The sequence below is a fragment of the Hyperolius riggenbachi genome, chromosome 2 (assembly GCF_040937935.1).
Source record: "Hyperolius riggenbachi isolate aHypRig1 chromosome 2, aHypRig1.pri, whole genome shotgun sequence".
Taxonomy (NCBI): domain Eukaryota; kingdom Metazoa; phylum Chordata; class Amphibia; order Anura; family Hyperoliidae; genus Hyperolius; species Hyperolius riggenbachi.
This window is the reverse complement of record NC_090647.1, coordinates 463,286,663-463,314,658: the sequence shown is the minus strand read 5'-3', so window position 1 is coordinate 463,314,658 and position 27,996 is coordinate 463,286,663. Positions and strand designations below refer to the sequence as shown.

General features: G+C 41.6%; 2 protein-coding genes across 4 annotated transcripts in view; both read right to left on the bottom strand.

Annotated features, from left to right (window-relative positions):
* Positions 1 to 4: 4 nt before the first annotated feature.
* On the bottom strand, positions 5 to 20,617 carry RSKR (ribosomal protein S6 kinase related). 2 transcript variants are annotated; one of them, XM_068270154.1, is made up of 12 exons: positions 20,511 to 20,617; positions 18,807 to 19,055; positions 16,972 to 17,055; positions 16,826 to 16,894; positions 15,431 to 15,500; positions 13,187 to 13,294; positions 11,861 to 11,901; positions 8,307 to 8,334; positions 6,962 to 7,051; positions 5,445 to 5,533; positions 5,249 to 5,359; positions 5 to 474 (listed from the first exon to the last, which is right to left on the bottom strand). In XM_068270154.1, exons 1-12 carry the CDS (start codon positions 20,535 to 20,537, stop codon positions 250 to 252), a joined length of 1,191 nt encoding a protein of 396 aa, XP_068126255.1. In that variant the 5' UTR covers positions 20,538 to 20,617; the 3' UTR covers positions 5 to 249. The 2 variants fall into 2 exon arrangements, with proteins under 2 accessions (XP_068126255.1, XP_068126256.1); XM_068270155.1 differs by lacking the exons at positions 16,826 to 16,894; positions 16,972 to 17,055.
* Positions 20,618 to 24,515: 3,898 nt separating this feature from the next.
* Positions 24,516 to 27,996, bottom strand: part of BLTP2 (bridge-like lipid transfer protein family member 2) — a 118,994-nt gene continuing 115,513 nt past the window's right edge. For both annotated transcript variants that reach the window (XM_068270152.1, XM_068270153.1), the window contains exon 39: positions 24,516 to 26,797. In XM_068270152.1, coding sequence (XP_068126253.1) covers positions 26,621 to 26,797 — 177 coding nt within the window. In that variant the 3' untranslated portion in view covers positions 24,516 to 26,620. The remainder of the gene's footprint in view (positions 26,798 to 27,996) is intronic.

Genomic DNA, 27,996 nt, shown 5'->3' with positions numbered 1-27,996 from the left:
AAACTAAAAAAACACAGCTTTATTTAAAAAATAAAAGCCTATAGGTGTCCATATTTAGGGTTCCATACTCTATTGAGATAAATGGTTAAAAAGCAAATGTCCAGGATAAAAAAGGATGTTAAAAAGGCAGCAATAAATGAAAACAAAGGTTGGAAAGTGCATCACAAACTCAGATTCAACATGAGGCTTCATACATTTTAAGGCAGTAGTTGGGCTGATGTTTCATATATTTCTTGTAGGTGGTGTATGTTAGTCAGAGGGCCGCAAGTCCAAGGTTTCTGTGAAATCATAATCAAAGTCTTCAAAAGCACGAGGGTCTGACAGTTCCGTATCATCTGTTTTTCGCATGGATAGCACAAGATCTACAGGATTCTTCTGCAGCATTGCGGGATCAAAGCTCATTCCTCTGAAAAAAATGTGGTTCTGGAAGTGATGGAGGTGGTGTAGCCTCTGTCTTGGAGCTTTGCACAGGAGCTAAGGAAAGCATAACATGCTCTTATTATTTACTGCAGTGCTTCACAAACCTTCACAAACCTGTCCTCATGTACCATCTACAGTATAATCACAGCTTAAAGAGGAGCTGTCAGCCATACTCAGAACCTTCCCCCGCATATATGAGTAGATAAATACTTGTTCTACTTACATAACATATGTATTGCACTGTCCACGTTTTCATTTTAGTGTTTTCTCTACAGTAAAAAAAGACAAAATCTTTCTTAGCATTTCCCATTTTAACTGTGGCTATTTTGAAGCCAATCCTGATGTCATTTCCTCCCTTACTCTCCTCTGCCTGATTGTGTATGCATTGCCTGCCCTTCACTATAGAAAGTGCATTGTCTCAGCATGATAAATATTGGCCATTCAGAGAGCAACAGAGGTGTGGGAGGGGAAAACAGGAGGGAAAGAGGCTTCAGCCAATCTGGCTGCATTAGTTAAGTCTGAGGGGAAATAGAGTAGCAAAAAAGGACAACCCAGCATGCCCTGCAACTTCCTTTGTGTGTACCAAATTTTGTGTATACCAAATAAGAGTCAGGTAAACTGGGAAATGATCATTTATCAACAAGAAAAGTAATAGAGATTTTAACTTTTGGATTGCCTGATTAGCATCCCTATTACTTGTTTACCAGATAAAAACAAAGAACTGATTTTTGATTTTATGCCCAACAGCTAAGGGCCTGTTTCCACTATCGCGAATCCGCATGCGTTGACCGCATGCGGATTCGCACAGTCAGTACAAGTGGATGGGACTGTTTCCACTTGTGCGTTTCCCCGCACGTTTTTCTGTGCAGAAAAAATCTGCAGGGTAGGGCCCTCAGAATTCACCTGCGTGTGGAATGCAGGCGAATCGCACGCAATGTATTTAATAGGGAAATCGCATGCGTTTTCCCCATGCGTTTTTTGCCGCGATTTCGCATAGGTATTAATGTTAATTTACACAGGCAGTGACATGGTTAAATTCGCATACAGCCTTACCTATGCGAAATCGCGGCAAAAAACGCATGCGGAATCGCACCCGCATGCAATTTGCCTGCGGTGATTCGCCGGCGATTCCGCAACGCTATAGTGGAAACGGGCCCTTACACTTTAACGGACAAATGAACTGAGAGGAATATGGAGGCTGCCATATTTATTTCCTTTTAAAGAGAGTCTGAAGTAAACAAACAAAAACAGATACTCACCTAAGGAGAGGAAAGACTCTGGGTCCTATAGAGCCTCCCCATTCCTCTTACTGTCTCCGCGTTCCACCGCTGGCTCCCCCGACCGATGGCACCTTCCATATTTTTCAACACTTTAGCACTAACATGGTAAACCATCTTCCTTACTAGGCCATCTTATTAACACATGTGGCACTAGTGGGTTAACAGGTCGTACTCCCTGGTGTTAGTAATGGTAATATTGCTGTGTGCTGTTTCCACACAGCAATCTTACCACTAATTGCTCCATCAGGCCCACACAACTACATCAGGCCTATCGGGACTACAGAATCCAAATGACCAGCATGACAGCCGGGTAACTGGCATATTTCAAATGGGAAATGTAGATGACAGCCTCCATGTTCCTATTTCAGTTTGCTTCCTTTACGAAAAGCCTACAAATGTCCCTAAAATAGTTCTTGAAACATAGCAAAACTTTAAAAGGAAAAGAGAAGATATGAATGGATTAATAAACCTAAACTGCAGCATTGTTGTACGTTATAATGTCCCTGTGTAACAATGTTTAATGTTGTAATGTCCCCCCGATCTATTGTACAGCTCTGTGTAATATGTTAGCGCTTTATACATACAAGTTTATTATTTATACAGTAGCATCCCAGTTATTCGGTATAGGCAGGGATTGCCTGATGCAAGATATATCTCATTTCCGGTAGCTTGAACTTTCAAGGACAACAGCAAGAAAGACCGGGTCTCTACCTGGATTTTAAGCCGACTGGTGCTTTGAAGCACTTGAAAAAGACTGCACTGGTCGAAACGTTGTGCTTTGCACTGTGTTACTCGCAATAAAATTGGCCAGTCGGCCTAAAAGCCAGGTAGAGACCCGATCTTTCTTGCTGTTGGACTGAAGGTACACCCTAGGTGGATACGGGTGGTGACTGGTTGACTCCATGGTGCGATTGAAGATTGAGTTGCAGCATTGAGTTCATTGCATATTACGTTGAATTATCATGGAGCCTCTCCCCCAGGAGAGCAAGCGCAGTGCAGCGGGCAGTGGAAATGACTTACAAGAGCTGCTATCTTCTTGACTTCCTCCAAGCTCCGAACTGCTCTGATGCGTGCATGTGACCCGATTGCAGGTAAGGTGACACATTGGGAGTTGTACCAGGATGTAGTACCAGGATGCAGCAGAGCAGCAGGCAGCTGTAGAAGGGAAGAAGATGGTGCCAGAAGCCGATAACAGATAAGACTGTAGTCCTGAAACACAATTATTGGCCTCAATTCACTAAGCTTTATCAAACACTTTATAAAACGTTTGATAGTTTATCTCCTGGGTAAAATCGAATTTTGAATTAACTAAGGTGTTAAAGATTTATTGAATATTTTATTGACAAAATGTTCAATAAATCTATAACACCTTAGTGAATTCAAAATTAGATTTTACTCATGGGGTAAATTATCAAATGTTTGATAAAGTGTTTAGCCGCATCTACACGAGTAGATGCGGCCGCGATGCTGCTTATCAATCGAGCCACTGATGCGGCTCGATTGATAAGATCCGACAGGACGGATCTCCGTACCGCCGATTCCCTGCTCGATCCCCGCGAGGGGACAATGGCAGGGAATCGTGCGGGAGATAAGCGGCGCCGGCGGGGACGAGCGGGCACGAGCGGGGAATCGAATGCGGCGCACGTGCGGCGGGCACGCGGAAGAGGCGATCTGGCGGCTAATCGAGCCGCCGGATCGCTACAATGTCCCTCCGTGTAGATGGGGCTTTAGATAAAGCTTAGTGAATTGAGGCCATAGATGCCTATATCCAGTTTTAGTGCAGCTACTACTGCTCCCCATATCAGGCATTCAAAGCCTATGCCTAATCCTCATATCAGCCAGATTTACCAAAATGATGCTCAAATCTGTTCCAGATCAAGCTGGGTTGCTCAGTCAGTGTCTATGGGGTATATTCACTAAAGTGCGGTAGTCAGAATAACGTGCATAAAGTCTTACTGCACAAGCAGTAGAGCGTAATGCATTGCAGGTAATGTATTGCGTTCTGCTCTACTCATCGTGCGGTAAGACTTAACGCACGTTCTTCTGCTCACTGTAATTTAGTGAATATACCCCTATATATGTGCAGGATTAGTTTTATGTTACGGTAAATAAAATACTCCCATATCGTATATTTTGCAGAGGATCCAAAACCTTTATGTATTTAAGAGAGGTAGGTTTTTTTCTTTTACAGCTTATTATTAAATGGTAAGTCTTTTGTATCCGAAGACATAACAGCAAAAGTTAAAGGTAATACCTTTAACCTTTTTACTGCCAAATTGTAAAAAATAAATGTGTGTGCTGCGGTTTCACTTTATTCTCAGCGTAATGCAGACCGGCACAGAAAGTGTTTAATATTCACCTAATGTGGATGCAGGATCAGCTGTCCTCTTCCACCACCAAGTGGCGCTGTAACGCTGACATCATCCTCCAGGTCCCGATCACTTCATATCATGTGATCTGGACCCGAAGGAGTTTATCGGCATTACAGTCAGTGCCGCTTGGTGGTGGAAAAGGAGAGCTGATCCTGCATCCGGATCAGGTAAATATAAAGTGTTCCCTGCGCCACTCTGCATTACGCTGGGGGAGGCAGCCTGAGTATATCTAGTTGCAGCAGCTCTAATTCAGATAGAGTTCTGATCCAGTACTGTATCATGCCTGAAGAAGGACTTTAAGAGGAACTGTAGTGAAAATAACAATTAATAAAATTGCTTATTTTTTAGAATATTCAATTATAGATTATTTAATCAGTGTTTGCCCATTGTAAAAATCTTTCCTCACCCTGATTTACATTCCGAAATGTATCATCTTTAGTCCTGCCAGGTGATCTGTATGGAACGTTCATTACTGAAAATTCTATGCACAGATGGAGATATTACTTGCTTGGCAGTTGGAAAAAAGCTGTTATTTCCCAGAATGCAACGAGGTTCACAGACAGCAAACTGTTAGGGCAATGGCCATGACATCACACTGTGGGAGGGGTTTTACCACAATATCAGCCACACAGATCGCCCTGATGATCTATTCAATTGTATCTATTCGTAAAGGGTAAATATTTCTCGTGAGAAAGGGGTTATCAGTTACTAAAGTTCAATCCTGGGTTAAAGTTTCTGTTTAAAGTTTTGAAATCTTGTACAGTTAGCCATTACAGGCATTACAGGTATATCTTTTGTAGTTATATCTTTGGATGATAAGTCCTGTGATATACATTTTATCGATTATACTGCAAGATACAATTGTGATGGTCAATAAGATACAATTGTGATGGTCAATAAAATACATATAGGGCAAGCATAATGCAAGATTATGCAAATTTATGAAGCTTACAAATGGACCAATCGAACCCTGTAAAGGTGGAATTTGACCCATTTTCAAGATGCATACACTGTATTTGCATACAAAATTTGCATAATCCTGCATCAACTTGGAATTATTTGCATCTCCCTGACCATCTCTAAGAGCTACCAGACCACTTTGAAATCCCACCTTTGGCCTATATTGTACAGTAGTACTACCTGTAAATAAGATGTTCAACTTTATTTATGTAATACCTCTTTTAAGAGAAAAGACAGTCCTTGGCTTAAAGAATCCGGGATGCTATAAGATGCTTGATTGACGAGCTCCAACATTCTAATGTGGTCCCTTGCAGGTGGAGCAGGAAACTAGGGAAATGAGTAGCACAGGTTATACATTGAGTGTTGGCTCTACCTCTCTCTTCTATATACCTAGCATAATTAGTGCCTTTACCTCTCCAACTGCTAGTGCATACAGCAGGACACCAAACGACCACCAGTCAGCTGAGTGGCTATACGGACCGCCACAAAGAACCTCGGGAGCTAGAAAAGGTAAAACATTGCCATAATCAACACCCAATAATCACACTGCTCAGAATCCAACTTTATTTATTTATATCCACTAAGGTTTTTTTGCATACAATAATAGCATACGTAACATTTTCTGGGAAGGTACATCACTTGTAATACATGTAGGCTTAAAGCGGACCCAAACCAAACATTTTTTTAACTCAAAATATTTAGTTGCACCACTCTGACACATACAAAGATAAATAAACACTCCTTCAAGCCTATGAGCATTTCAGTGCATGCTTTTGACCCTTCTCTTTTCATAACTAGGGTTATTTAGGTGACAGCCATTACTTCTGAGCTTAGTAGGAGGTTTTAGATCATAGGTGTGTTTGTCATCAGCTACCCTCCCTCACATGGGCGTCGTCTATGTGAAATCTCACACAGGCTGAGATTACCTCTCCTGTGACATCAGTAGCAGCCTGTGTTTTGTTTTTATTTTTTATCTCCTCCACCAGTCTGCCGCATTCTGTCCTGGCAATATGAAAGGAAGGGAGGGGTTCCTCCAATAAATGTAAAATATTTTATATTTGTCATCATGCAGCTGAAAAAAAGGCTGCTATTATTATAATTTAGAAAATAGATTTTATTTCTGAAATCTTGTATTTTTAATTTGGGTCCACTTTAAGCACGCTATGTATAAAATGCATTGTTGTGGTTAGCACACAACAGGAACACCTTATAAGTTGTATGCGTAGCACACTTAGGCTACTTATGTAACGTGTTATGCATTGTATGTACCATACCATCATGTACAATATCAGTGAGCAAGAAACATTAGTGAATCCGGTCCGGTATAAAAGTTACGCAAGTACAAAAGGTCCGGCACCCAAAGAATCAGGTTGGGAAAACACTTTAATCATAGACTTGGCTAAAATGAAATTCAAAATATAGTAAACGTACAGTACAAAATGGTATGGAATATACATATGTGTTCTCATATTTCTCTGGGATTGCACAATCACTTTTTCTCATAAGTTTTCTCATAGGAGAAAAGTTTTCATCTTCTGTTTAAAATAACTTTTCAGCACTCTGCAATTGTAATAGTACTAAAAACAAGGTGAAAAAGTACTGTCAAAATTATTTTGAGTATTTTCTTGCTTGCTGGTGGCTTACTGTAAAAGGCATTTTATTTATAAAGTGTAAAAATATCACCTAGGAGAAAACTTAGGAGAGGAAGTGAATTGAATAAGGGCCCCAGTTGGGTTTCGATAGCCCAAAAACACATCATTACATAGGAGCTAGATTGTGAGCTCTGCTGGAGGACGCACAAAGATGTGAATGATAATATTTTATAAAGAGCTTTGTAATACAGCAGCACCCTGTAACTACATTTACTACCTTCTTATAACTTTGCAGGCAGTGATCACCTGTCAGTGAGTGATGTTTGTCCTCCCTTACCCATGTACTGTAGAGTACCACATATGGTATATGCACGTTCTCCAAATGCCAGTTGTTGGGAGAGTCCAAAATCAGAGAGTTTCAGGTGTCCTAAAGAAATCAAGTGTGCATTGCATGTGAAAGCATATATCACTATATCCACTAGTTTACAAATCACAAACTTATAGTGTGCCCTGAAGTGAGAGGTATATAGAGGCTGCCATATTTATTTCCTTTTAAACAATAGTTGCCTGGCAGCTCTGCTGATCAACAAGAAAAAAGGGAGGAGCGCTCCCGTGGTGCATTAATGTTATTTGATCTTAAAACACGCAAGGTATTAAAAACACTTACTAAAAGACAATAGAAAATGAGCATATCTTGGGTTAAACCCAATCAGACAACCATGGGTGGCAACCTGCTCCTCCTCCGTGGCCTGCAGTGGTGGGTGTCCCTGATAGTAGTGGACAATCGGAGCCTTCCTTCTGGTGACCGTGTGCAGTGACCTCACGATGCGTTTCGGCGTATCCACGCCTTTGTGAAGTGAGTCACTGCTATGCACACATGTAAATATATAGCCTAGGAGGCTGAACAGGAAAATAATCAATTGACCTGGTTGCTAAGGGGACCAAAAGTATTACTTCCGGTTCCCTGGTGTGAGGAATGGAATTAACATGCAATGATGCCGATACACTGGATGGTGCTCTGTTCTAACATTATAATATACATCTGTGACTCCAGCTGTACATAATTGGCTGTATTGATTGTTGCCCTACGAGGAATTTACCTGGATCGCAGTGTAGGAATTAGGAGCAGACAGGAAACGAGCCGCCATGTAAACACATGGGGAGGTAGAAAGCGGAGCGTCATGTGTGACGTATCTCTGCGCCATTGGTCCAGGATAAAGCAGTGGGCGGGTGGAGTAGCACACTATCAGTTGTGCCGGAGGGAAATATCCCTTTGCGGCGTGTATGAACGGAAATCCTGCGGTAGGCGGGACTAGGAGTCATGCTGCTCACTGATAGGCTGCTCCGGCTTCACAGCGTGCTGTTGCTAAGCAACATTAGTGTAACCAGCACGGATCGCCGGGGACTAGATAAAGCCCTTATGTGAAGCCGTTAGCTCTGCTGATCATTCTGGCATCAGTAATGTCTGAATCACACACCTAAAAAATGCATTCAGCTAATCTTGTCAGATTTTTGTCAGAAACATTTGATCTGCTGCATGCTTGTTCAGGGTCTATAGCTAACACTATTAGATACAGAGGGTCATCTGGACTGCCAGACAACTGGTATTGTTTAAAATAAAATAAATATGTCAGCCTCCATATCCCTCTCACTTTAAACCATTGCCTCTTGATTTTACTTACCTCTTTCATCAAGCAATATGTTTTCCATCTGAAATATTACAATGATTACATAGTTACAGAGTATTCACACCACAATGAATTGAATTTTCTACTTAAGGTTTATGTATGGTTCTTGTTTTGTTCTTAAAGTAGCAGGGACAGCCATATGATCCCAGGGGAAAAAATATATAAAAGTAGATAAATGTAAAAGTAGATAAATTATTGATCTATTTAGAAAACATATGTATTATACTGTCCACATTTTGATTTCAGTGATATATAGTAAATAAAGAGAAAACTGTTCATCTTTTCAGCCTCTGGCTGAAGCCAATCCTGATGTAATTTCCCCCCTTACTCTTTTTCCTCCTGCCTGAAATGATGTATGCATTGCCAGCCCTCCTCATTACTGAGCTCTGTACTAGGCATTGCACTGTCATACCTATCTTGCTTTGTAAACACACGTGAGCAGAACATAGATCGGATTTCAGCAGCTTCTGCAGAGAGGTGAGTTATATTTCCCTTCTCAGCCTCATGTCACACTAAACTGCCCTCAGCCAATCAGTGAGGAGCACGAATCTGGGAGGGGAGATAAGAAGATAAGCTTCCCTCTCTCTGCTTGCAATACAGGGTCAGGATGTAGACTACATTGTAAACACAGAGCAAATCAATTGCAGTGGCTAAATAGTGTACTGGTTAAGGGCTCTGCCTCTGACACAAGAGATCTGGGTTCAAATCTCGGCTCTTCCTGTTCAGTAATCTGCACCTATTCAGTAAGGAGTTTCTTGGGCAAGTCTCCCTAACACTGCTACTGCCTACTGAGTGCGCTCTTATGGCTGCCTTACAAGCACTTTGAGTCCGAAAGTAGAAAGATGCTATACAAATACTGGAATTATTATTATTAAATTCCATTTAGATACTGCAACTAAGAAAACTTGTTGAAGGCGCCCAGTATATAATTATCTGAAATCATAAAGTATAGAAATAAATCGGTCTTACCTCCATAAACGGACAAACCATATAAATAAATTTTTTTAATGATGCACAAAAAAAGACAACGCGTTTCACGGGTACTGGCCCGCTTCCTCAGGTCAATAACAAAGTACCTACAACAGAAACATATAAAAAAATATGTTCTAAACTTTGTGATTTAAGATAATTATATTCTGGGCGCCTCCAACAAGTTTTCTTGTTGTAGTCCAACCCTTTAGGGTAGTATATGGTGCACCACGTGTCCAAATAGCTAAGGAGAGCGACCGACCAGCATCTGCCAAGTAGATCTGGGATACCAAACAGGAACGGTTAATTTCCCGTAAGCTCTGTCGGTGGTTGCAGGAGTGCAACCCACCCTTGTGAGTATATCTTACTATCCTACTCATACCAATTTTATCTAACGATACTGCACTGGGCTCCTGGGCTCTCTCATTGCAGAGCTTTGGTGGTTGGTGTCTCAACCACCAGGAATCATCCCATTGTCCATTTAGATACTGCTTTGTGTTTATTATGTAGTCTACATCCTGACCCTCTATTGCAAGCATTCCAATACAATCAGAAATGTGTCTGCTGTTATGAATCTTATCTCAGTGTCTAAATGGGATTTGATTTTATGGTTAACAATCCCACTTTAAGCAGGCCTCTGCTGCAGATGGAAAAAGGCATTATTACTGGTAAGCATACTGGGGTTCCCCCCCAGCTCCCCCCATAGACACATGCACGTTGGAATCTGCCAAGAAGCAACCTGGGTGACAGCAGAAGCAGGTCAGATGCAAAAATACAATACATTCTGCTACAAAGAAAAAAATCCAGAGTGGCCAATTGCAAAATACACAGCAGCAGAGGATGAGGAGCATGTGCAGAGGCACCAGATTGTCACCCAAAACAAGCACACATTTTTAGTAACAAATCATAAGCTATATACACACAATAATTGGTCGCCCAAAATGAATTGCTTAGAGAAGGCTTCTATTGGAATGATCGCTCTACAGACACCCTGTTCAGCTTCCGGCCAAACATCATGTACTGTTCTATGGAGAGGCGAAGCCTTAAAATGGACCAGAACTCTTGAACAGGACACAACAAAAACAGAGAGAAATGCACCTTGTGTGTTTTTAGAGAGAAGAACCTTTTTAATTCCCACTCATTTTCAAGTAATCACAAGTGTAATTTGATAAGAGGGATCAAATTACACTTGTGATTACTTGAAGATGAGTGGGAATTAAAACGTGCATGTGTCAGCACAGAAATTTGGCAGTCCTTGGCAGACACAGCTAATATGTAAACACAGAATGTTAAAGTGAGTCTGAAGCCAAAAAAACACCCTCTTTTTACTGGCCGGTCCTCTTCAGCAATAAGATAATAGCTGATACACTGCATTCCCACAGCAGAACAAATTATTTATACTCCCGAAATCCCTGGGGCAAATTCGACGATCTTTCTGGGTAGAGGCAGAGCTTTGCGCAGTAGCTCTGCCTCTGCTCACGTCGCCCCAGCCCTCTCAGTCTTCTTTCACTGAGAGGGGTGGGGAGAGGCAGATATCAGCAGAGATTGACTAGACTGGAGGCAGAGCTACAGCACAAAGCTCTGCCTCCCCCGGGCAGCAAAATCCGCAACCTGGAAAGTCGTGGAATTTTGCTCCGGGATTTTGGGGGTATAAATACCTTGTTCTGCCACAGGGATGCGGCGTATCAGGTATGATCTTATTGCTTAAAATAACTGGCCAGTAAAAAGAGGTATTTCTTATGGCTTCAGACTCTATTTAACCTTTTGTCTGTTTCTATGAAAGCAGGAAGTAGACACACTGCAGATTCATATCATCTGTAACAAAGACATGTATTTCTTTAAAGATTAATACACTGTTGCTTATCTTTTAGAGCAAAGAGGAAGATCTGGGTTCAGGTCCACTTAAACCAGAAGAGTACATACTACATTATTCTGATTTTGGATGGTTATAGGGTGGCTTATTGTTGACTCCGCCTCCTAAGTCATTAGAAGTAATCAACAGCTTCCTAGTTATTTTAATGAATTTGCCAACCATTCACTTTTGCTGCCAGTGCAATTAAGCTCAGCAGTAGGAGCAGCACAATGTAGGCAGGCATGTAAACACTGCAGCACCCAATTTCTTTTCAAGATTATTATTTATTATTCAGTATTTATATGGCGCCAACATCTTCCGCAGCACTGTACATGTATGTATCGCGTAGTGTATGTAGTACTGAAGTCTAGGGCCAATTCAGGGGGCAGCCAATTCACTTATCTGTATGTTTTTGGGATGTGGCAGGAAATCAGAATGCCTGGAGGAAACCCACGCAGATACAGGGAGAACATACAATTCTGTGCGGATAGTTCCCTGGCTGGGATTTGAACCAGGGACCCAGCTTTGTATAGGGAAAGGGGACCCAGAGCTGCAATGCAAGAGTGCTAAGCATTATATCACACTGTGCTGCCCAAGTCCTACATTTACATAGTCTGCTGTCGCTATAGTTACATCATTGGCAATAGACAATTTATTTACAACGAAAAAAAAAACATTTCCGGCAGGAGTTTCACATCAATAAACTTTGAATTAATTCTACTTTTACCTTAACATCTCGATGTATAATTCCCAAATTATGAAGATATACTGTAGGGATATAACATACAGTTAGTATTGGATTGGGTTAATACAGTATTGCATTGGATACATGATCATTTTGAACACAGACTTGTTTTAGGGCCTGTTTCTACTACACGCAGATTGGATGCAGAATGGATGCAGAAAAACTGACTCCAATGAATGCCTATGGGAAAATCTGCATTGGAAAAATCGCGTTTAGTGGAAACAGGCCCATAGGCTTTCATTGGAGTCAGTTTTTCTGTATCCATTCTGCATGCAATCTGTGTGTTGTTGGAACTAGGCCCCAAGTCAACAAGATCTTCAATTTTATAGAGGAATTATTCTACAATGTATTCAAAATCAAGTTTAATGAATTCTCAGTAGAAATAATAATTATATAGCTGTGGTCAATATGCTCATTTTAATCCATGTAAAGTGAACCTGAACCAAGTCAATTATTTAAAATAAACACATGATGTATCTGAAAATGAAATGTACATACTTGCAACCCCATCAGTTCCTCTCAGAAGCTCACCATTTTCTTTTAACAATGATTCCTCCCAGTTCTGACAAGATTTTGTCAGAACTGAAATATATCACTTGCTGTCAATTATATGTCAGTTGTTGTCAGTTATAACTGAAAGGACAACTGATGTGCAAGGTAATGCCCATGTTTCCCTATGGCTCAAGTGGGCTATATTACAGTTTAACAGTGTGCTGACCCGGAAGCTGTTACAGGGTCATTGCCATTTTTAAAATGGAGGACAGAGAATTCCACCTATTAGAGTGGACATACAGGATGACCTGTGTATGTTTATTTGGACTTTTCATTTTCAGTTCAGGTTTGCTTTAACATCTTATAAGATTAAATAATTTTAAAAAAATTATAAAAAAAAAAAAAACCTTTCTGTACAGATATACACTGAGATTTCGTTTTAGTGTAGGGTTGGGTTGTAAAACCACTAATGTCACTGAAACATGGCAATCCTACTGTAAAGTACTAAGGTAGTCTAAGGAGACATCTGTGATTATGTGTCACATGCAAAAGAATCATGAGACCTGCTTTTGACTCAGATGTGTCTGCTTACCTCTGTCACTATCTGAAGCAATGGTTGATGAGATGCAAATATTTTGAGATGGCATTGCAAATTGCAAGCATCTTTGAACTCAACCAGCTTTCTACCATATCCGATCTATCTAAGATCTGAATATCGATTTGATCACTCACTCAATATAGGATCAAAAGTGGAAATTGCATGCTATGTTGTGTCCCAGGCTTTACAGCTTTTTGACTTTAGCCTATTGATCTTACCCAGCACTGATACCAACTCTGCAGCGAATATTTGAAGGGTACCCTCATCGATTTGCTTGGCAGACATCCACAATGAATGGAGATCCCCATATCTGTAGTAATTACACACTGTCGCAAAAAAAAGATGTCATAATCAAATCAGGGTCATTTCCAACGTAAACCGTTTTTTAAAAATGAGAAAATTGAACAGTCATGACAAGATGTACTACACATTGGAGACATTTATATTATGGTTCTCTTCAGCCTTGGGGTCACCACCAGCCCAAATGACCTCCTTTCTGTGAAACAGTGCTTCTCAATATTATTAGAGAATGGAATCACAAGCAACTCCTGAAGTGGGTGACATCATCTCAAGTACCCTCTAACACATATATATGTGTTGGTTTCAGGGACGTAGCTAGAAGTCATGGGGCGCCATAGTAAAATTTTAGTTGATACCACCACCCCCCCCCCAAAAAAAAAAACAATTATGGCTGCTCGCATGACCTACCGGTATGGCTGACAGACCATTGTCCAGTGTGTTATTGCCATCCCTATGAGAAAATGTCAGATTTTTATAAACATTTGGACTGGATAACATATTCACTTACCGTAACGTCTCCTCAAGATCAAATCACTTAAAGGACAACTTTTGAGAAAACGTATAAAATGTAAAATGCATGTAAATGCACACGTCTCCTAGAGTAAAATGCACTATAAATTATTTATTTTCCTTTAATTAAAAGCGACATAGAAAAACATTCATATTAGATGCATACATTTTTAAATTTTATTTTGCAATTCGGGATCCCCGGTCTGAACGTCCGTTATGAGACTAGCAGGATAAGCGCCTCTACAAGCCGCACACTGGATGAGCTCTGGAGCACTGTAAGCTTGTAGAGGCATTTATCTTGCTACGCCGATGTACCAAAGCTGCTCTGTCAGCCATACAGGTAGGTCACGTGAACAGCCATATTTTTTTGAGCTTTAGCTATACCCCTGGTCAGAATTGCTGCAAATCATGATGAAATACGAGAATCTCGAGAGGAGAAGGTGGTTCCCTCTTAGCCAGAGCTCAGCAACTCCACTGACGGGCCATATACCCTAACTAATCCTTTCGTTTTTCCTGAATCTTTTACTTGGAATAAGTCACTAGACCATGTTTTCTGACTTTATACTACTGAAGCCAAATAATCAACATTACAACCAGCTAATAGAAATCTTTAAAAAAGGATGAAACAGCAACCTCTGTTTGATAGATGATTTTTGTGTATATATTAAAGAAGATTTTAAAGGGACCCTGAGCGGTGTAAAAAAAATGAAAACTAGACTTACCTGTGTTACCTGGACTTATCTTTCGTGGTCCTGCTGGCGGCTCCAGTAATGCTGCATATGCGCGCCCCCTGCCATGCACTCATCACGTTGGTAGCCGTAAGACTCCTGCACATGCCCTGTTCTCTAAAGACTGAACCGCGCATGTGCAGGAGTCTTAAGGCGACCGGCATGTCGCCACATTACCAGAGCTGCTAGCGGGACCACAGAAGGGGCCAGGAGGATGCTGGGGGACCCCACGGGCTACGGTTGGCTGGAGGAAGCCCCAGGTATGTCCAGTTTTCTTTTTTTTTGCCACCGCTCAGGGCCCTTTTAAAGGATCACTATTGCGAAATACTGTAAATTTTAAAAATGTATACATTTAATATGAATATTTTTCTGTCGCTGTTACTTAAAGGAAAAAAAAAATTATATTGCATTTTACTCTGGGAGAGGCATGCATTTATATGAATGTATTTTACATTTTACACACTTTCGCCATAGTTGTCCTTTAAGTGATCTGATCTCAAAGAGATGTTACGATAAGTGAATATGTTATCTAGTCCAAATGTTATAAAAATTGCCAATAGCTCATAGTTCAATTAAATGCCTATTGTTCTGAGTTGATCCAGGTTTACTTACATTTTGAAGGGCAAATTTGTGCAGCTTGAAAATGATTCACTTGGTTCATTTTTTAAGCTGAGTACGTTTGCATACAAGATTTGCATAATCCTGCATCAACTCGGAACGATTTGCATCTCATTAACCAGCCCTATTAAATATCACTGTTCCTCTGAGTTTCAGAGAGAAATAAACAGAGAAGAGCCTACAGAATAATCATGCCCTAACTGTGGTGCAGCTGTATGGGCCCTTAGAGGACATGGGGCCCCTGTGCGGCTGCATGGGCCTATGTCCGCCTCTGAGCACAAGATAGAATATGCTAAGTTGACTTACTGATGAACAGATGGCGTTGTCCCTGCCAGCTGTTTCCCAGGCATTGAATGAATGGATGCTTCAGTTGCCGCTGTTAGCAGAAAGACAATTGTCAGGTATTTGAATGAAAAAAAAAAATTAAACCAAGATTCACACAGGCATTGCCAAAGCAAGAGCGAGAAAGGTAGACATTTTTAGGTTTACAGCACTCCCTGTTCCTGTCCTGCTGCTTGGCAGATTCAGCATTATAAGAAGCATCACTTGCAAACTCTTGACTGCCTTGACTAACGTCTTGTGTAGAGTTGTGGTTTCAAAAGTGGGCAAGGTTATAGGTGGTGACAAAAGAGTACTTCTATAGCAGCAGCCCCCTCTTTTTAATAAAGCATTATAGGTGTGGACATTTTTGTCAAATCTGACAAGATTAGCTGCATGCTTGTTTCTGGTGTGACTCAGACACTACGGCAGCCAAATAGATCAGCAAGGCTGCCAGGCAACTGGTATCATTTCAAAAGGAAATCAATGTGGCAGCCTCGGTATGCTTCAAGCATACGTGACTTCTCTAACTGTTTGAAGCACGGTGTGCTATCCTCCCCCATCCTGCTGATGAAAGGTTCTGTTTGCTCTTTGCTACTGTGCAATAAATACGCCTGCAATTTCCGCGAGCCCTGCCGTCCGGCGGAAGTAGGAAATCACAGCCTGTAATGAACTCTTAAATTTTAAAATATGAGTAAAAATGAGTTTTTTTGATAATGAGTCATATTGTTAGCATGCATTTTAATGTGCTACTGAAATCCGTGGGGGGTTAAAATGCTGATTCATTCCCTTTAAATGGTAATCACCTGGCTGGTTGGGTATAGAAAATGCACCAATTTTTCCTCTTCACCTTTTCCCCTTGTTCTATCAGTCCACAAATGAATTTTTGCATGATGTAATTGCATACAAGGTGGAAGGGGACACCACCGGCCAGTCTTCCCCTTCAACCCCACCTCTATGCATAGACTTTACCAATAAACAGCAGCGGGATATTAGAGAATATGGATGTGGGCTATGAGCATAACAGTGCAATTTGTGTCACTGCCCACCTGTATGTATGTTCACCACACCCAGCTAAGGGCGGAGACACTGCTGCTTTCATGCATAGTGGACATACACTTCAGCGTGCGACATGAACTGAATGTCATTGGGTGTCCAATGTACACCCCTCTCCCAGAAGCATATGGAAACCATCCTGAGGTCATGTGATGCAATTTCAAAATGACATTGGAAAATAAATTTACTGGGTTGTTATTGCGATGCTCCACCCTACAGCTTTGCTAAAACTGTAGAATCTGGGAGGTTAAAATAGGGGTTTAATAGATCATTTTATTAGATCAGGTGCAATGCTTCCATCAGTTTGACACAGTACAGCAGCCATACCTGTATGCTGACCTCCTCCTTACATTGCTTTAGTGTGTTACGTCGTAGAACTTCTCCTTTGGGTAATACCTACGCAAGAAACGTGTATTTAGTGACTGGCACATCAGGTCATGTGCTAAACACTGCTAAAGGAAAAATCCTCTAACCTTAAGGGCAAAGACCTTCTGTTCTGTGCAGTTCAGAACCTTAAGCACTGGTCCAAGGGATCCTTTAGCAACGCACCCTAGAACCTAAGGAAGACATAGTTGGCCACCAATTAATGAATATAAAGCAGGACTGCACAAAGCAGTTGTTAATGTGGTGTAGCTGTAAAGCAGAAACATCACTGAATATTATGTAAATTGAGGCTCAGATGGAAATAAAAGTGACAATGACCAAATTAAAGCTGGGACCTGCAGACAGCTGATGAATTTGCACAACAGAGAGAAATACATGCCAGCTCTTCACTTTTATTTGGCCATTGCCACTTTTTATGGTCAACAATAAATTTGCATGTTCATTTAACTTTGCAGTTCAGCGTGTATGTCTATGCAAGCTGTCCGTGACTTTTTACATACCATTCCTAATATTCTTCTCCCCATTTTCTGTTTAATCTTCCTTTGGTGGCCACATCCAGAGAGGATGGCTACACAGAGCTGGTTCTCTGGTGAAGCAGGGTGAAACACTTGCATCAGGCGCATAGATTACAGGGGCACCATGTTTGTACTGTGTTTACACTAACAGCATGCAGTCAGAGTAGAATAATCGAGAGGAGAGCGAGCGAGATGAAGAGGTCATCATTTGGTAAAAGGCAGCTTGTTGTGCTATGTGAGGATTCTGGCAGTGAATGAGAAGGGGGGAGCCAGGACATAAGCAGTGTATCATTTGACTTGCAAAGCAGGAGGAGGTGGCACTGCTGTCCTGACTGAGGATGACTGGAGGATGGCTGACTGGCTAAGGGTGAGAAAGATTGCCTCAGACAGCAAAAAGTCTACAACCGGCCCTGTGGCTACAGTGTCATGGACGTTAGGCTTATTTTTATTTATTCTTATTTATTTATTTTTGCAGCTGTTATCACAGGAACATCAAGCTGCATGGAGATATTCTTTCAATGTTTGCCTTAACCACTCCACCTCTAAGGGTTTTTTTCTTTAAAAACTAAAGCAACTTTTACATTTCACCCTTGCTTCCATTCGCTCGCCAATAACTTGATCACTACTTATCACACCTAAATGATTTATACTTTTTTTTTTTTTTTTTTTTTACCACAAGCTAGGCTTTCTTTGGGTGGTACTTTTGACTAAAAATTGCTTTATTTTATATGCATTTTAAAGGGAGTAAGAAGAAGAAAACATTCATTATTTTTCAGTTGTCAGCCATTATAGTTTTAAAATAAAATGTGATACTTCAGATCAACCTCACAAATTTTATTTGCCCATTTGTCCCAGTTATTAAAATTATGCCCCTAGTTTAATCTGGGAAAACATGTAATTTGGACTTTGGCTATTCCAGCGGCCAAATTACCTCAATGCTTTTTTCTAATTTGAGCTCCAGGTATTGCCAGCGCCCAAATTAGTCACTGAGCACCGCTATATATAGTCATAATTCGCATTACACCCTATGGCAGTACCCAAATCATTGGCGCAGCACCAAAATGAGCTGTCTTGCTATATAGTGTGTGTCGGAAACAGGACGAGAGGTAAAGTCTTTTCTGTGAAGACAGCAATAACAGCCTGAGAAACCTTACTGTTCCTTTGCAATATAAGAAAACAAAACAGTTTTCTCTTGACTTTTACTGTAAGGTCACCCATGGATGGGCAGATGCCTCACTAAGATGTACGGATTATGAAGCATCTGTCAGGCACACACACACACACTGCCTGGTGGCCATATGGGTTCACAGTCTCATTCACTGTGTGTATCCAGTGCAACTACCATCCTTATAGGATCTGTAATATCTAAAAAGCACATACCATTGTGTCATTTCTCATTCATTAGATACCTTTAACTCTGGCTGCAGCGCTGGTGACCATACTGGAAACTCGGGCAAGAACAGGGACATGCAACGAGACATACGCCGATCTGACAGTGTTTCCTCTGGAAGGCCACTTTGTTGCGACGCTTTCAACCTATCTTTTATTTTTCGGCCATAAACCCACAGCTGGCCCCACTGTGACGTTGCCAAGCTGTCCTCGTTTAATATCCTTTTCCAGGAGGAAGCCCAAACGCTGGGTGTCATCGAGGTACAGTCCTGTAAAAGGAAGGAACCAAATTCAAGAAATATTCCAGTACAGCGGAGATTGAATAGTGCTAATGCTCATTTTATAGTGTTCTTTACGTAGGAACTTCAGAAATCTGAATTGTAAAGGTGCCCATACACTTATCGACGATATCCGGACGATTCCATCACTTTGATGGGATCTGCTAGAAATCTATTCAGTGGGTGGCCCCGATAAATCAATATCAATGGGTGGCGGGTCGAGAACAGCAGCAGATTGACACCCATAGCGATGCACTGCATCAATCTGTGAAACACTGCTGCTCCACAGATTTTTAATAGACTTCTCGCTGAAATCTATAATAAAAAAAAACAAAACATTTTTTTGCCTTAGTGGCACAGATCAGAGAGATCGCTGTCAGATTTCTTCCGACAGAGTTCTGATGGTTCAATATGGTGGAGATCTATAAGAATATGCCCCCCTTTAGCCAGAGTAAATATTTCAGTTGTAAGATCTGAGGGCTGTAATTAATTGAAAGAACATACACAAAGTTGTCAGATCATCTGATTTCGGCACACAGGTCTCAGAGCCGAGCGCCGAAACTGGGCATCCCATAGAAGCAATGCTATGCTGTGCGGGGCGCGTAGCGGTAATTTGGGGCTCTGGTGACTGCCAGACCCCGAATTACATCTCCCTCCGAGTTATGACAACTCGGAGGGGGAATAGTATTCAACGCCGCCTCGGAGTTTAGCGGCAGCGGTGAGAGCCGTCATTCGGCTCTCGCCGCGCCGAAATAATATGCACCTCAAAGTTTGGCCAAAATAAATTCTCAAAGAGACTGCATATGGTAGGTTAGATTAAAAAAGACAGGCAGTCAGTGTTTTTTGTGTTATTCAAGATATATAGTGAAGAGGAGAAGTGGCATAGCCAAGGAGACCCCCAGCCCCCACTGCCCCCCCCCCCCCACAAGCACTCTATACAGATCAATTGATACGGCGAACCAAAACCTGCCAAGGACAACCAGTGTCAGAGGTGCAACAAGGGGATTGGGAACAGTTTGTATAAAAAGCATCTATAGAAGTTGTTATTACCAGCACAGGACCAATAGAGAGCTAGAACTGTAATTGAGAGAGGACACCTCAGGGCCCCTCTGGCTTAATGGCCCCCGATGCAGTTGCAACCTCTGCGCCCCCTATTGCTACTCCACTGAAGAGGAGTAATATACACCTGTTCACTGCAAATATTTTATACACGTATAAATATAACCTTTCCATATCACATTTGGTATGATGATGACAGGAATAAACATAAAATCTTACAAAATGAAACTTCTCAGAACTCCAAGTAAGTATGTGACAACATTTCAGTTACGCCATTTCATGTGAGGAACAGGTAAGGATTGCCTTTTTATATAATGGTTTTGCATTAGTGACTCTATATAGTGTGCGGTTTGTATGGCTCCCACATTGCCCTGTTATGATCCCTACCTTAGTGTCACTGCTGTTGGCTCCCATTCCTCACGTCCGGCCAGTCTCTCTCCACACAGCGCAGGCTTTGTCTCTTCAGTGCCCGCCGGACTGGACACTTCTGATCTCTGAGCTGAATCACGTGGACAATTAATCTGCTTGAGCTGGACAAACAATTTTAATCTGCTTCTAAGTACTTTTCATTGCTTATTCATTCCCCTCTAGTGTTGCATTATTCATGAGTGCAATACATACAGTATACAGTCACCCAGGGTGTATAGATATTTGCAATGGATGCCGCTGCTGCTTCTTACTAAATAAAAACAAAAGTACATATGTCATGAAAGAGACATGAAGGATGCCATTGGTGACCTCCTTGTAAGATCATGGCTTTATGACTCTTGTGCTGTGACTTCAGATTATCAGATTGTCTTTGTCATTTAACTGGATCAAGTATACAGGTTAGGTGTTCTGATCTCAACACTTGTTCTTGATAAGTGACTCAGTTTACCGTAACTAAATGATCTGCCTTCATAAAGCCTGGAAAGCAGCATTAGGGGTGGGGCCACTAGCAGGCAAGTTGCAATTTGGGAATTTTCATCACGATTCCTGGAACAATCGTGATTTGCCAGTAATTGCCCTGAGTGCAGAACAAGATCACCAGGCAACCTAGGCAGGTGCCTGGGGCCTAGTTGGTGTCAAGGGGTTTACCTGTCACCTTCTTTTACCTCTCTTCACTCCAGCTTACCAAAGGGACCACAAGGGGGCCCTAACTCTACTACCTTGCCTAGATGTTAATCCATCTCTGCCTGAATGTGATCAATCCAGGATCACTTAAGAATCTGAAGAGACGAGCTCCATATTTCTTAAATTACATGTGTACCTTCAATATTTCTTTAAAGGACAACTGAAATAAAAAGAAGATGGAGGCTGCCATATTCATTTCCTCTTAACCTCTTCAAGACCATAGGCTTACACCCCCCTGGTGACCTGGCTATTTTTCACTAATTACGCCACTGCAGCTTTAAGGGAACACTACAGGGCCGTAAAACTCAGCACACACGGGATCTCCCCCCCCCCCCTTTCTTCCCACCAACAGAACTCTCTGTTGGTGGGCTTTCATTGCTGCAGAGATGGTTGTTTATTTTTGTACGTTTTTTTTAAATTGTACTATTTTTCTTTATATTATCCCCGCCCTCCAGCCCTACACTAACCAATGACAGCGATCAGCTGTCATAGGCATCAGCCTACGACAGCCGATCACTCCTGTGCTTCCAGAGGGGACAGCCGAGTGACACGGCTGTCCCCAGTACAGTGCCTTAGATCGCATCGCTGTACATTGTAAATAAACAGCGGTTTCGCCATCTAACAGTCTCCTAGCAGCGATTCTCCGGCAAAACACTCCCCCCAGGACTTGACGCCAATCAGCGTTAGGTGGTCTTGGGGGAGTCACCGCGTTCACCCCCATCGGCGTGACGCGGTCGTTAGAAGGTTAAACAGTACCAGTTGCCTGCCAGCCCTCTGTGTAGGTGTGACTAATCTGCAGGTGTGACTAAAAAAATACCAAAAAACAAGGAAAAATGTCAATCTCGTGTCGCTGTCTGATGGCCGCCCAAAACAGCGGTCATACAGCGAACACCAACAAATAATAAAATAACTGCTTTCCCTCCCAGACTGGCGGCCAGTCTGGGAAGACAAGAACACAAAGTATACCACCCCTTCCTGATCAGCAGTCACATACATATGGCGGCCGGTCAGGAAAAGAAACTAGCAAAAAACAAAAGCAAAAATGGAACTAGAGAAAACAGATAGGCCCCAGGTATCATGACCAAAAAACATACATCAAAACACCTGTTTCTAAATACACAGACCCAGATCACACTTGCGACCCACGGCATCCAGCTTCTTAATCCAGAAAAGCTCACATCTTAACAATTGTTTGACCCCCCCCCCCCTTCCGGGGGGGAGGGACAGGGTCAATGACCTGGACCCTCAACTGGTTGACATGGTGGCGATGGGCAGTAAAATGGCTAGCAACAGCCTGTTCACTTGTGCCCGAGCAAATAGCTGATTTATGTGAGGAGATGCGAACCTTAAGCATCTGTGTCAGTCATTCCCACATAAATCAGTCCGCATGGGCAATGAAGAAGATAGACAACGTATGTAGTGTCACATGTGTAACAACCATTAATAGAGAACCTTTTTCCTGTAGTGGGATGAGTAAAAATATCCCCTTTCACAATAGAAGTACACATGTGACGAGACAAACAGGGGAAAGTCCCCTTTCTATAAGTAGTCAAGTTAGTAATAAGCGATCCAATATCTACCCTCACCAAACTGTCACCAATTGTAGGGGCCCATCTAGAAGACATGATGAGTGGATACTCATGAAATTCTCTAATGTAAGGAAAGCCTTGTTTTTACACAGGCCTGTGTTTTCTAACAGTAGTCTCAATCTGTTTAGAACGTGTAGAAAAGGTCATGATCATAGAGATTCGATCGGTCTGTGTGGAACGTGATCTGTTCGTATTAGCTGAGGATTAGGCAGACGAATTACATAAATCCAAGGGACAATCCCTCTGAATAAATCTGCGGGCCATTTCCTTAAAGGGGAACTGAAGAGAGAGGTGTATGGAGGCTGTCATGTTTGTTTCCTTTTAAGCAATACCAGTTGCCTGGCAGCCCTGCTGATCCTCTGCCTCTAATACTATTAGCCATAGACCCTGAACAAGCATACAGCAGATCAGGTGTTTCAGTGGTTCAGACTTTAAAGTCAGATCTGACAAGACTAGCTGCATGCTTGTTTCTGGTTTTATTCAGATACTACTGCAGAGAAATAGACCAGCAGGGCTGCCAGGCAACTGGTATTGATTAAAAGGAAATAAACCTGACAGCCTCCATATACCTCTCTTTTCAGCTCCCCTTTAAAGGGAACCAGAGATGAGGGTTAGCTTAAAAATGGTAAAAGATGTCATACATACCTGGAGCTTCCTCTAGCTCCATAATCCTGGATCGCTCCCACGCCGCCGTCCTCCGCTGCCTGCATCGCCGGTACCGGGTCCCGTCACTTCCGTCGGACGAGACCAGTTGTACACATGCGCAGGGGCTCCGTCTGTATTTGTACGTGTGTGCCTGCGTAGTACGGAGGGAGCGCACTGCTACGGGACCCGCTACCGACGGACAGAGGCAGCGGAGGACAGTGGCGTGGGAGCGATCCAGGTTTATGGAGCTGGAGGAAGCCTCAGGTATGTATAAATCTATTTGTTTTTCAGCTCTGGTTCTCTTTAAAACATGTTTCTTTTAGCGTAGGATCAGACACTATTCTATCAACTTGATCAAATTGATTTTTGGATATATTATTCACAATATGGGAGGGATGAGAACTCAGATAATGGAGTAATGCCTTTCTATCAGTAGCCTTTCTAAATAGATCAGTGGTTAACTTTCCTTCAACCTTGGTGACCACCATATACAGATTGAACATAATGTGTACGTATGGGTAATAAACGGACAAAAAGAATCTAGTTCTTCTATGAAACGTTCCAGGGTCAAACGTGATCCCGCCCAAATTAAAATAAATATCATCAATGTACCTCCACCACCCCTTAGAGTGGCAGAGGAACAGATGAATTGTATTAACAAAAGGATCTTCATAAAGGTCCATATATAAATTGGTATAGGAAGGGGCCATGTTTGACCCCAGGCGGTCCCCATGGGGAAAGATTCAATTACCTTCTGGTCATTGTGCCCTTATCTTATCAGAAATAGGAAGCTTTCCGTTATTTGCATGCTGAGATAAGCTTGTTACTGTAGCTAAATCATGCTGGCAATGGACAGTTCCCACAGTTCAGCAAATTGACTCACACCAAGCAAAAAGAAAAAAGTTGAAAGACAAATAGGAACCTATTTCTTTGGGGGGAAAAAGGCGGTTTACACATATTCTTAGGCCGTTATTTTTTGGCAATTTTTATTTTTGGATTTTACCCTTTAAAATGTTTATAAAAGAGAACAAAGCACACAACACACTTTTTTTCTTAAAAGTAACAATATGATTTTAATCATTGTTGGTGGAGAGCAATCCGTACCAAAAAGTGCAAATGTCCGCAGATGAGAGCAGGAGTTTATACACCTATGTAGCAGCAACGACTGCACCCAGCCCCGCCTCAATGCATATAAATATGTATATATACATTTATAAAAAGTTACACCACCTCTGGAAATGCTCTTACACCAAATCATTAATGTATTATGACAAAGGTAAGTGAAATCCACTCCCATGAGAATGCTGGGAGGTTTCTCCAGAAATATACAACGCCTACCTCTGTGTTAGTAAAAAATAAGAAGGAATCAGGTGGGAAGCAACAGAGGCAGAAACAGAACAATGGCATCAGAAATATTAGAATTACAAATTAATCTCTGGAAAAATAAATATTTTGCTATCAGCAAGCTATTTTCATTTCATATTCATTAGTCACATGAAAGCTCGCAGCTAGAGTGAGATCATGTGTAGATCCTTCTGGCAGCAACAGCGTTAATTATGAGGCAACAGAGTCAAGGCAACGTGCAGCAGCCATCCAGGAGTTGAGTGGCTAATGAGGGAACTTCATCTATCAAGCCCCACCCATCAATAGTCTGAAGGGGCGGGTTCTCAGTAAAGCATATCTAGCGGGTCAACTCATTTTAATATACTCATAGTTGCAGCATTTACTTGGCCCTTATTGCTGGTCTTCACCCTCTGTGGCCATATTGGAGTTATGTGGTTTCCTCAGACACCTTGTAAATATTTATTTAAAAGACGAAACTGCAAACGACACAGAAAATGATTTAGAGCAAACAGATTCATGTAATAGCACACCATTTATGGAGGACAAAACCGTTTAGAAGTGGTTACCCTTGTACCTAAAAATCTCCTCAGTGGTATTCCATCCCTAATCTGCATTTAAGATACAAAAGGTAGGGTCAATGTCTGGTTGGCTGTAGAGAATACTGTCCAGCCTCACGCAGACCTAACCTTTCTGTTTCCCATCTGCAGACTAGGGGCATACATGGTGACTGGGGGTGAGGTGGTGGTTTGTGTGTGTGTGATCCACAATGTGCGCATTATGTTCTCTGACAAGTCACTAAAAGCTGATGTAATTGTTTTGAGTTACAGCACAAAAATATATTTAACTGGTCTTTCTATGTTTGTGCACATAGAACACGTTCATATGCATTTTGCGGTCTTCTGCTAGTGCACACAACATGGATCAGGAAAAAGAAGTGCAATGCGAGAGAAGCATCGGTGTACTGTACAGAAGATGTGTCATGGTAGGTGCTCTCTTCTGTGTCACAGGGTCTTCCCTGCAAGGGGCTTTGCTATTGGTCAGATATATGCCTTCACTATATATACAGGCACATAAATGGCGATATTCTGCTAGCATTGTCTCACACAGTTAATATGCTGTGATAGAACATTCACTGAATGCAGTTATGGGTTGTAACCCTGGAAAAAGCGTGATATGTTTTTTTACTTAGTAATTGCTTTTGCAGGAATCCTCCAGGGCAGCTCAGTAACAGAGAATATTTCAGTCCATTAATATGGAAATGAAACAGATTGCACAGAGGTCCTTTCCTAACACATCTCCTCATTATTTTTGAAATGCCCAGGTAGAAAGGTTCCTCCAGATGATTCCCTTAAGCAAGTTACCCATTAGTGCAATTTCCCCAGTCCAGTTCCTGCTCTATGAAAGCAGTATCACCAAGAGACTCCTAACTATTAGCCTGGTTGAGATTCCCAAAACATAGATCCAAACTCTTGGTTTAAGAGTTCCCATGAAGGTTGAACCAGAACTTGCCATTTTATGTGAACCCTATCCTACTGGCAGAGGGAAAAAAAAGTTAGCAACAATGAACAAACAAGATTTTAGTTTGGAATACTGCATTTCCACATAAGAGAGAACAAATGCCCCAATATGGTTTTACATAAAATTCCAGACAATCACAACACTGGAACCCATATCACAGGTGAGACCCTCATCTTCTCACAGATAGTCTGGCGTTCTGTCTTGGACAGAGTATTTTAGGGCATGTAGTCTGCCAAGTAGTCCTCTGAGCTACAGGGCCAGGAAGGCCTCCTGGTACAAGTCCACAGTCTATTTCCTCCTTCCAAATATGGACTTCTTTCCGGTATTTTTATCAGCCATGCTGAGTCCAATGAGAAGACGCGCCTTCTCATCCTCCTCCTGTTGATTCATGTCCGTCTTTGTGTCGCTCTTGCCTTTCGTCTCTGCACCCGCCGCAGGTTTTAGCCGTAACTTCTCCTTAATGACCTGCACAATAAAAATGAATAAGAGTCCATAAAATGATCAGGCTATCAAAATATAAAAGATTCATCATGAGAATGCCAGTGGTGAAGAAATCTTCCGTAACTGAGACCCGCTACACAAGAGCAGATCTAGTCATTTAATTTACCGACAGAGTGAGGAGTCTGCAACACCAAAACACTGCATACATGTATACAATGGTGCTTCTGAGCAATGCTGTGTGCTACGCAACTTCCTACTAGTTGCTGTAAAGATTAACCACTTCAGCCTACAGGGTTGAAATTTTTTTTTTACATCTGAGCTTTCACCTCCCATTCATTTGCCAATAACTTTATCACTACTCATCACGATGAATTGATCTATATCTTGTTTTTTTCCGCCACCAAATAGGCTTTCTGTGGGTGATACATTTTGCTGAGAATTAATTTATTCTAGATCCATTTTAACAGCAATATTAAGAAAGAAATGGAAAAAAATCATTATTGCTCAGCTTTTGGCCATTATAGTTTGAAATTAATACATGCCACCATGATTAAAACCTATGTACTTTATTTACTAATTTCTCCCGCTTATTACACCATTTAAATTATGTCCCTATCACAATGTATGGCACCGATATTTAATTTGGAAATAAAGGTGCATTTTTTCAATTTGCATCCATCACTATTTAGAAGCCCATAATTTAATACATCATATTGATATACTCCTTTGACATGAATATTTAAAAAGTTCAGACCCTTAGGTAACTATGAAGTTGCAAGGCACGCTGGGTTGTCTTTTTTTGCCTCTTTCTCCCCTGTTTTCCCTTGCCACGCCTCTGTTTCTCTCTGATTGGCCAACATTTCTTATGCTGAGACAATGCACTTTCTATTGCAGAGCTGGGTGGGAGTACCTAAAGACTGGTAGAAAGGCGGGCAATGCATACACAATCAGGCAGAGGAGAGTAAGGGAGGAAATGACATCAGGATTGGCTTCAAGATAGACACAGTTAAAATGGAGAATCCCAAGAAGGATTTTCTCTTTTTTTTTACTATAGAAAAATCTATAAAATCAAAAAGTGGACAGTGCAATACATATGTTATGCAAGTAGAGCAAGTATTTATCTACTTATACATGTTGGGTTTTTTTCTGAGATAGTATGGCTGATAGCTCCTATTTAAAGGTTACCAGAACCGAAAGGCTCTAGTAAAAATGGTAGATGCAGT

Coding starts and splice junctions, on each gene's coding strand:
- RSKR (XM_068270154.1), bottom strand. CDS start 20,537: ATGGGAGCCAACAGCAGTGACACTAAG. Junction 16,895..16,971: donor AGAAGGTCTTTGCCCTTAAG/GTTAGAGGATTT, acceptor TTTCTTGCGTAG/GTATTACCCAAAGGAGAAGT. Junction 7,052..8,306: donor CATATTGCTTGATGAAAGAG/GTAAGTAAAATC, acceptor TGATTTCTTTAG/GACACCTGAAACTCTCTGAT.